Source organism: Xiphophorus maculatus, chromosome 4, assembly GCF_002775205.1.
Source record: "Xiphophorus maculatus strain JP 163 A chromosome 4, X_maculatus-5.0-male, whole genome shotgun sequence".
Taxonomy (NCBI): domain Eukaryota; kingdom Metazoa; phylum Chordata; class Actinopteri; order Cyprinodontiformes; family Poeciliidae; genus Xiphophorus; species Xiphophorus maculatus.
Genome location: NC_036446.1, coordinates 16,582,580 through 16,592,770, shown reverse-complemented (window position 1 = coordinate 16,592,770; position 10,191 = coordinate 16,582,580). Strand labels below are relative to the sequence as shown.

At 36.6% G+C, this 10,191-nt stretch overlaps 1 protein-coding gene across 2 annotated transcripts in view; it reads right to left on the bottom strand.

The window, feature by feature from the left end:
* Window positions 1-2,262: 2,262 nt before the first annotated feature.
* The window catches only part of rnf111 (ring finger protein 111), a 31,880-nt gene continuing 23,951 nt past the window's right edge, over window positions 2,263-10,191 (bottom strand). Inside the window, exons 11-15 of one of the 2 annotated variants that reach the window (XM_023332298.1) lie at window positions 9,166-9,249; window positions 6,072-6,167; window positions 5,729-5,815; window positions 5,215-5,318; window positions 2,263-3,821 (exon numbers count right to left, since the gene is read on the bottom strand). In XM_023332298.1, coding sequence (XP_023188066.1) covers window positions 3,704-3,821; window positions 5,215-5,318; window positions 5,729-5,815; window positions 6,072-6,167; window positions 9,166-9,249 — 489 coding nt within the window. In that variant the 3' untranslated portion in view covers window positions 2,263-3,703. The remainder of the gene's footprint in view (window positions 3,822-5,214; window positions 5,319-5,728; window positions 5,816-6,071; window positions 6,168-9,165; window positions 9,250-10,191) is intronic. The other variant, XM_023332299.1, reaches the window with a different exon arrangement.

Here is a 10,191-nt window from a genome sequence, read left to right as displayed (position 1 = left end):
AGTTACTTTTCTAGGTAACTAGTTACCTAGTTACTTTTACTCACTGGTCCAAAACCCTCTTTCTAGATGAACGTACATCTTTACTTGCCAACCCCCTTTTAAATTTAAGGTAAGCTTCATGTTTCTGCAGGTGCAATGGCCTTTTTTTCTATTAAAATTTTGTTTTACTCTGATATGCAACAAGTTTCCTCACTTTGCCTGGAAAAAACTTTAAGGAATTATTAAAAGGACACAATTCTCATTTGTATTTCTATGTATGCAGTGCAGCAGCACAAAGCTGTAAATTACCCTAATTACTTTGTGTTTTATTTTCAGGGAGCCAAAAGTCCTTGTAATTTTTAAAGTGTGTTTTGTGACTAGATGTGAAGGCTTTCTGGAGACTTTCATTGAATTTGTAAAATTGTTAGGTGCAGGATGTAAAATAAAAAATGTCAGGCCCTAAAAATCCTACAACACCAAATGTACCTATATATATATATATGTATGTATATATATATATATATATATATATTCCCAGACCAAATATATCTATAGATATATTTCATGGACAGTGACGTGCGGCGACGTTCATAGCTGGTGAGGCACTGATTTAATCATAATCATATTTACAAATATAGACCTCCTGCATGTTGTTTACATAAGACAATTTCGCGCTTGCTGAAAACACCTGGGGGGTAAAAAGATTATTCTTTTACATGCCATCAATAGCTGCGCTGCCGCCGTAGAATAATTCCGTTAACTCAATCAAACTTGAACATGTAGATATTATTTTTCATGCTATGCTCCACAGCAAAGGGGGAAACCGTTAAAGTACAACTCAAAACTATAGATATATCGCTGCACTTGACTTTACTGTATTTCTAGCTCGCTGTTACTGCCTCTTACTCTGCAGTTGTGGAGTCACAATGTCTGGGATCATGAGCGCCCCCTGCCATGAGGCAAGAGAACTGCCTCCCTCACCTCGAATCTGATCTCTGCCGTTTCTGATCGCTCCTCAGCACACAAAACACTTTACATTATATAAATAAGCCAAATTATGGAAAATCAGTTCTTGCATTAAATGTTTTTTAGTCATTTTATTGGCAACGTACAGACAGGAGGAACATGCTCTCAGAATGGCAGCCAGTGCAGTTAGGGAGAGGTTGATCAATCCCAGGTGAGGCTGTTTGCTGCTGCCTCACCCGCTGCGCTTCCGAGCATTTGAATGGGAAAATGCGAAAATTCAGCGATTTTGAAGAAAAATTAATCAGAATTTGTTCAGCTAAATGAAATTTCTTGTCCTTCAGTTATTCATCTAGTTTACAGGCAGAGTTCAATGAATTTGAATATCATTTAAAACAGGAATTAAAATTTAAGAAGTGAACTCGTATAAAGATCCATATCACACTGTGATATTTTCAGGCGTTTCCAAATGTCGGTAGATATGGTTTTCAGCTAATGAAAGACCAAAATGTACCTTTAAGAAAACTATAATATTACATGACATTTTTTTTGTCCAAAAGTTTTAAAACATGAATTTCAACCAGTAGAAAAATCTGTGCATGAACCATACCGGATATGCACTCGGTGATTGGATTGGAGTTTGTCACCGTTACCCCCAGTATGCCGCGCTTCAATATGGCCGCTTCTCCGACCAACAGTAAGCTGTGGCAGGATGTTAAGTAAATGTTATATGTAGCGCCCGCAGCTTTGACCTGAACAAATAAAAAAATGGTGTTTAATGACGGAAAGTAAAGCTTTAAATTATGTTCATGCGCAATGTTTATGGTCGTCGCCATATTGGAATCCCAACTTAACTGGAACACAGCTCTGACGTCATACCCAACTGCGAGTTCCCACTTCCGAGTTGAGTTCTCTTAATGATTGCGACAGCCATATTATGGGCAAAATAGAATATTTCTGTATCTAAATATACAGAATCGATCATATGCAATATTAAAACCTCTGAAAAATATCACAATTTGTTTTTGATTTAAATGCTCAAACACATTTGAATGATAATCTAGTTTGAGATTTTTATTTTGTATGATTTGCTTTGTGTGTTTCAGCTACAGTGTTTTTTTGTTTTTTTTTCAAAAATAACACATATTAATATATATGTATTTTAATAAATATTAAGATGCATGAAAATGGAAAGCATTACACTCATGATCTGGGGAGAGAGAAGAGAAACAAAGATTGTTTTCTGTCCCTCAAATTCGTCACTTACTTAAAAAACACCTCCATCAAAACATTCATTCAAATAAACATCAATCAAAGGACTCAACAAGAGTTATCCAAGTTTATTAATATTATTTTTCAAAACTAATATAAATCCCACATAATATGATCCTGGTGCCTTTAAGTCAATGAATGCATGGATACCTGCTTTAAGTACTGCATTTCAACACTCAGCTCAAATATATTTTTTCCTTTTTTTCACCCCTCATGATCATCACATGGCCTCAGCGTCATATTCACTACTAATCTACCGTTTTCTCTCTTGTGCAAGTCTATGCGAGTGAGTTAGTCAACAGTATTAGTGTTTTTCTTTTCTTTCCACAGCATCCAAGATGGACGCTGCTGCTCAACTACAGAGAGAGACAGAAAGGGATGGTGGCGAAATCAGTTAGAAGTGTGAGAACAAACAGTAAATCTCAACTTGAGCTGTGTTTTTCCCCTCTGAACACACACACACACCCACACGAGATTAAAAAGTCAACGCCACTGCCAGTATCAATTGAACAGCATGATCACCAGTTTTCAAAACTCTTCAACACTCACAGGCCTGAGATCATCTCACAAAAACCCTTAGTTAGGCTTCGCACGTCTGTCTGCGGGAAGAACCCCGACGGAATAAAAAATGAGAAAAGATTCACAGCAGTTCCCGACAATCGCTCAGTTTGGACACAACAGTCAAGAGAGGGGGTGTGACATTCTTTTTTTTTTGCTCCCTAAAATACATGGGGATGGTGATGAGGGTGCTGTCGCCCAATGAAGGTGCAGGAGGGTGGTGTAGTCGTAGCAAAGCATGTGCATATTCTGGGAGTGAGGTGAACCATGGAGCTGATTTCCACTCTAGAAATACTGGGTGTGCACTAATACAGCAGCTGATTTGTTAACATATTTCCTTAGTTAGGAATGTCTTGATTTACTTGGAAGAAAAAACAAAAACAAAAAAAAGAACATCTTTCACTAACAATCCACATCTGCTAAACATAAACTAATCAATACAATGACTGGTAAAATGAATCCTGCAATGTTTTTTTTTGTGTGTTTTGTTTAAACTGAAGGTTGACATTCTATTCTAGTAAAGCAAGGCATTAGGTTTACAGAAATGCATCTTTACTAGAGCAGTTCCCCTCACCTGCAACTCGGCGGGCTGTGTTAAGCCCACGTTATATGTGCAAAGAAATGCATTGCAAGGAAACATGCAGAGAAACAAAACGAAAATGACACTTGAGGAAACAATCAAAAGCTACATAAAAGCTTCATAAATACAATAAAATCTTAAATCCGTAATGGAGAAATCTAGTTGTTGTTTTACTATGTGAGAGCTGGCACTCTAGGCTCGATGCTTTTTTGTTTTATTTTTTATTTTTCCTCGTAGTAGAGCTGCGCAGGTAATTCGTGCCATCTTTGGTTGACTGCAGTACTGAAGAGAAAGTTAATATGATCTGAAAATAAACTCCGAACAAACAAAAGTGTTGTTGGGAAAACAGCATCAACTCTCGGCAGACAGCTGCGCCTCAATGTCCACTCTGCAGATGGGGCACTTCTTATTGGTGAGGAGCCACTGATCCACACACAGCTGGTGGAAGAGGTGCATGCACGGCAGGCGCCTGCAGGGGAAAACACACGGAGATCACTTTTAGAGCTTCGAGATCTGACCACGTCTCCTGGAACAGTCACTGCAGAAAGCAAACTTTCTCTAATATGGCGAGAAAGGAGATCATTTCATCAGATCAAATGACTCAATCAATTTTGCAAAATGAAATTCTCAATATAAGAACAACCCTGAGACGAAACCATTCAGATGCAACCGAACAGCTTATGCTGCTGGTATCCAGGTGTCTAGAAAACAACAGTGTTTAAAACGGTTCAAATATCATAAAGCGAAGAAATTTAAATGTACTTATAGGTTGGTTTTGCAAACAAATTACACTTTACAAAGCAGCGGCATGTAACAGGGTTCGTACACTTTTCAATTTAAGTTTTCAAACTTTCAGCACCAAGCTTTGGATATAAAAACAATACAAATAAACAGAAGAAGACAGTTTAAATTCACTATTATATTACATAATTTAATACTGTTATTAATATTCTGCATCTTGTGATAGTATTCTACATTCCACAGCAAAAATTTGATGTTTTGAAATGTCACTCACACACACCTGACTGGTCCGAGAGTAAAACACTAATTTAAATTTTGAAAGTCTGCCAATTTCTTTAAAATAAAAGCCAAACTTTATTTTAATTACTCAAATCAATGAATCACTGAGATATTAGGAATAATAAATATTCAAAAATAAAATAAAAAACATTCTCATTTGTGATTCTAAGTGACCTAAAACAAGAAAAGTTTAGTCTGATTTAACTTCAGACAGACAGAAAATAAATGTGTCTTTCTATTAAGTGTATGAAAATATCTGGACCCAACTGTAAATAACGTTTTCCAAATTTACATTGTACTTTACTACAAGACTGTGCAGTTTTAGTAGCAAGCACTTCCACAGACTTTATAAAGGTATGAAGCATTTTCCAAGCATTGAAAAAACCAAATTGAAATTCAAATATTTTAAAGAATTTCAAGCACCCTGGTGTAATTCGCACTTGGTGTAATTAAGATTCTGTCTGAGCAGCAGGAATCGGGAATAAACTAGGAAAAACAAAAGGTAAACCGTACACAACCTCAAATTTAGACACATCAGCCTTTCTGCCAACAGGGGGCAGCGCCTCCTCCGGGAAAACCTGAGCCTGTGCCAAAAAGCAGCTCCATGAGGCCGGTAATTTTAAGGCACTCTGGGACTTTTCTGCTGATTACCAGAACTCCTTTGGGTAGTTTTTAGAGAAAAATGAAAATCCCGCTGGACGGCAGGAAACTGGAACGGCTGCACCTGTCTCCCCACCTGTGTTTGCGGGCTCACAGACACGCCCCTCTGAACGGATAATTGAACACATTTAATGCTGTGAGAAAAAGGCAAGACGAACTCCCGGGAGAGGGGAGAGCTTTACCTGACATCCTCCCCCTCCTCCAGTATCGACAGGCAGATGGTGCACTTCTCCTCCGTGTCTTCATCAGCCCCCTCATCTTCGTCTTGCTTGCCGTGCAGCTTTCTCTGCCGGGGAGAAACATTTGGAGACATGAATTTTAAAAGCAAATTCTCTCAATGAAATCACTCAAACTGCTCAACTAAACTCCTAGCATGACATCAAAAACAAATGGCTTAAGCCCCATAACAGTAACTTTTGTTTTTTTTCTTGTTTCAACAAAACAAACTTGAAATTTGGGAACAGAGAGAATGGTCATTTGGTCCTGAAACAGAAAAGAAAACTTTCTATCTCTAGTCTCAATGCTAAACAAATCAAAGTAATCCAAATAATAATAATAATAGTAATTTAAAAAATTAATAAAAAAAAAAAAAAAGATATCAGCCGAATTTCCCAGCCCCCAAGGATAACAATAAAATCTAACGTACATGTGAGCAGAGACATGTTTCCAAATTGATTTGTTCGTTTTGATTCTCACCGATTCTGGGGTTGCGTGCATATTTTTCCCAATAGATGCCCAAGCTTCAGGGGTTAACTGTTGGTCAATGTCTCTCTCCAACACCTTCTGTATTGGGTGGCAGGGTGTTAGATTGCTTGTTTAGGTACATTTGAAAACCTCTAAGGAATCTTCCCCCCGCCCCAAACATTATCTTCACGGCTGCAATCTCTGGTAAAAGACACTACAGTGTTTTCTAAAACATCAGAGCACAAAAGACCACTGCGCACTCTGTCCCAGAACGCACTGCAGCAGACATGCACACGGTATGTCCAACATGTTGAGAAATTGTGAGACAGAATGAAACACTCTGAGCAGGTTTTACCTTCTTGTACTTGTGTGGGTAGGTGCACCTCTCTATGGTTCCCTGAGAGGCTCCTCGATTCACAGTCCCAAGTCGTTCCTCTAAATGCAGCAGGTCCTGATGGAGACAAACGGTTCTCAGCTTCTCCTTCAACAACATCACTGAGAGCCTGAATGGCCGTGTTTGCTCAGCCAGGTAGCACAAATAATGACAAAGTGTCTTCTCGGTAGCTTTTAAAGGATTCAACTTTAAAAATTTTAAAATAAAAAATTATATTTTTTAGATTTAAACCTCAGCCTAGGTTCATTGTACTCAGGGTTTTTGCTTTAGAGTAAGTTCAAGTTGATTTTAAATATTTTTTTACAATATGTGTTTTCTCACAATAATTGTACTTTGTGTAAATTTTCAAACTAAATCCAAAATTTCAGTTTAAATTCCCATATGTATTGCCTTTTATTTGTTGTTGCTTTCTGTTACTTTTTCTTGTTTTCTCTGATCTAAATGCTTTAGATGTGCTGTGTATGAAAAATGCTCAACACAATAAAACTGGATGATTGATTGGTTTGTAATCTATGTATGAAAAGCAGGTGAATATAATGGTGATCACATTGAAAGAACTAAAGTTTCTCATTTTACATTGCTTTTCTTAAATTTTGTCATGCTATCATTGTTCAGAATTAAATGTACAGCTGCTATATGTGAAAATATAAATGATAAATATGTGAATAATATTCTCAGAGAGCTACATGAGTCACAAGTTGCAAAAGACTTTTGTCATAACACTGGAAGAGGAATAAAGTAATTATATGGTTAGAATATACTTATTCACCCCTTGAATATATGTAAAAACTTGAGAGCTGAATACATGTACATGTAAGTATGTGTAATTTTATTTTACCTTCTCCGTACAAATTACTACATATTCAAAAACAACTAAATAAATAAAAAAAATGTTTGCATCTTGTTGATTAATTAACTGTGCATCACTTTTTAAATGTGCTCTGTACATAAATTTGACTCCTGCAGCTTAATATTACGTCGAGTCGTTTTACAGATATTTAAACCCTTTGGCTACTTACTGCAAAGATGTAAGCTGATACCTAAAAAGCTCGAACACCAATGAAATATTCTGAGATATTCTATAAATGTTAAATAAAGATTATAAAGTTTAGACACAGAAGAAAAGCTAGCCTCAGAAATGACAGCTTTAGCTCACCAGTTCAAGTAATTCTATAGCATAAGAGAAAAAAACACGCACACTAACTGTGTACTTTAAAAAAAAAAACTGAACAGAAATACAGGTTTTGGAGTCATTTGCATTAGATTTGCAATTTGCCCGATTCGTTTAGGTTTTTAATGTTTTTTTTAATGACAGGTCTTTTGTGTCCCATCATTATTTGATTCTGCAACATGCAGAGATAAAACTGCTTATGAAGCTTTTAATGTCACATCTCACTTAAAATATATTAGAATGGGCCAAGATTAAGTTTGTATATCAATTATACATTCTTTATTCAATGTTTTTCCTTTTCAATCTTGATCTCTTATTAAATCTTTTAAATAAGAGATTTACTATTTAATAAAATAGTAAATATTTTCTAAGATATGGAGTGATTTTTTTAACAATAAGTACAAGAAAAGTACAATAAGGTAAAGACACCAAAAAATTAAAAAAATAAAATAACGCTGGTAATCTGACCTTCACCTCAATTGGCTCCACCAAGTTTGCTGATTGTTGAAAAATCTACATTTTCTTCCCTCTAATGATAACTAGGCGTCACCCTGACAATAACACTGTAAACACTTTTGCCATTTAAAGTTTCGGTGAAGTGTTACAAAATTGAGTCGCATAGAGGAAGATATAAGAAGCCATTTCAAAGGAAACTATTTTCCTTCCCATGTTGAGGCACAGCTCCGGTTTATTGTGGGTCTGAGATAACAGGGAGGAAGAATAGCGAGAAAAAAAACACAGTTCCTCTTTTTTTATAAATTTATGGTTTCAATCGCCGTCTGTCGTGGATTGTGAAATCTCAAAGTTAAGGATCTGCATCGTCTAGGATTGAAGACAATTATTTTAGTAGGACAAAATGCTAATTAAAGATGCTAAAAACAAATGTTTCAAATCCATCCATCCATTTTCTGTTCACCCTTTGACCCTAATGGGGTCGGGAGGGTTGCCGGTGCCTATCTCCAGCTACGTTCCGGGCGAGAAGTGGGGTTCACCCTGGACAGGTCGCCAGTCTGTCGCAGGGCAACACAGGGACATACAGGACAAACAACCATGCACACGCACTCACACCTAGGGAGAATTTAGAGAAACCAATTGACCTGACAGTCATGTTTTTGGACTGTGGGAGGAAGCCGGAGTACCTGGAGAGAACCCACGCATGCACAGGGAGAACATGCAAACTCCATGCAGAAAGACCCCGGGCCAGGAATCGAACCCAGGACCTTCTTGCTGCAGGGCAACAGTGCTACGAACTGCGCCACAAAGTGTTTCAAATGTTAACTCCAAATGATTGTCTTTTTTTTTTTACTTTGTCATTTTCACACATGGTGGGACATGACCTATGCTCCTAATATTAATAAATAATGTTCTCGTATTATACACTACAGACCAAAAGTTTAGACACACAGTTGTGACCCAATTTCTCGTCAGAGACTGAAAAAGCTGATAAACTCGCCTCATTGGCCTCCTCATCATCATCATCTTCATCATCATCTGTAGCTGAGTCACGTTTTAAAAGAATGGTAAAAACGGACACACCCAGCGCCACCATCAACTGTTTTGTCACCCTGGAATCAGTCTTTCGAGTTTGTGACACCAAACTGAGTCTGCATCACAAAATGGAAAGTCTAAACCTTACTTCTGGTGACAAAGTTTCACAAGTACATGAAAAAACAGGACTCAGATCACAGCAAGCTACCAAGTATTGAGCATCCAATTTGCTTGTATTTAGTGACTGGATAAAACTAGCTAAAATTAGAGTTGATGGGACTGAATGCGGTGTGTGTGTGTGTGTGGGCGCGTGTGTGTGTGCTTGTAGCAGAGTTGGATTCTTTATCTTCAGCTTTAGGAAAAGCTGATTTAGCAGCAGACAGGTGCAGTTCTCACCTCGTAGGTTCTTCCAAAGCCAGTCATTCTCGATGAGATGTACCTAATGTGCGGGTAGGTCACTTCAGAAATGCCAGTAGTGTGCTGCAGGAAACAAAGACAGCATATATAAAACATTATAACAAGTCCCTGAAAAGCACTTAAAGCGGAGCAAAAATATTGCGTGTAGCTTAAAAAGAGACGTTGAACTTTTTAACAAACATTTCCAAATATCTGATGTTGAAAATTTTATTTATACATTAACTTAAATTTTACATTAATTTAATACATTAAGTATTACACTTAGTTTGTGTAATACCTAAACTAGGTATTAGACAAATGCATGTAATTTTAAAAATTAACTAAAATGTTTTCTGAACGTATTTCAGTAATACAAAATTAATTTATTGCATGATAAATTAAAACAAAATCAATAATTTCCATTTACATTATTTATAATTTTCTCCTTTTTCACTTTTTTTTTTAAATTAACCTATTAGTGAACACAGAACAAACATTACAGACCAACAACTTATCTCTGTCTACCAAAAACTGGTGCTTTAGTCTCAACTTAACCTTTGTTTACAGAGAATTCATAATTAATTATATTTGTTGTTTCTGTTCTATTTATTTTGTATATTTAAAATGTCTTACACTTCCAAAGTTAAATATTTATTGGAATTTAATGTTTGTTGATTTTTGAGAATGTGTTACTGCATTATTATGTCATTACCATTACTTGAAAATGGTCTCAAAACAATATTATCGTTTATCACAATAATTTCTGGGACAATTTATCGTCCAGCAAAATTTCTTATTGTGACCGGCCTACCGTTTAACAACGAAGGCAACAGATGTGTGTATATGAAATTATAAAGCAAAACTGCAAATTAAACATGTTTTACATGGAGGTCAAGGGCCCTTTTTTGGTTTTGTTGAGCGCAGACTTAAAATGCTTTATGAGCTCGAATTAATTGCAAATGCATAATTCATGAGGTCTGAGAAACTGTTTCTGAGGTAACTAATGCTAGAAATAAGGCTCGTCGG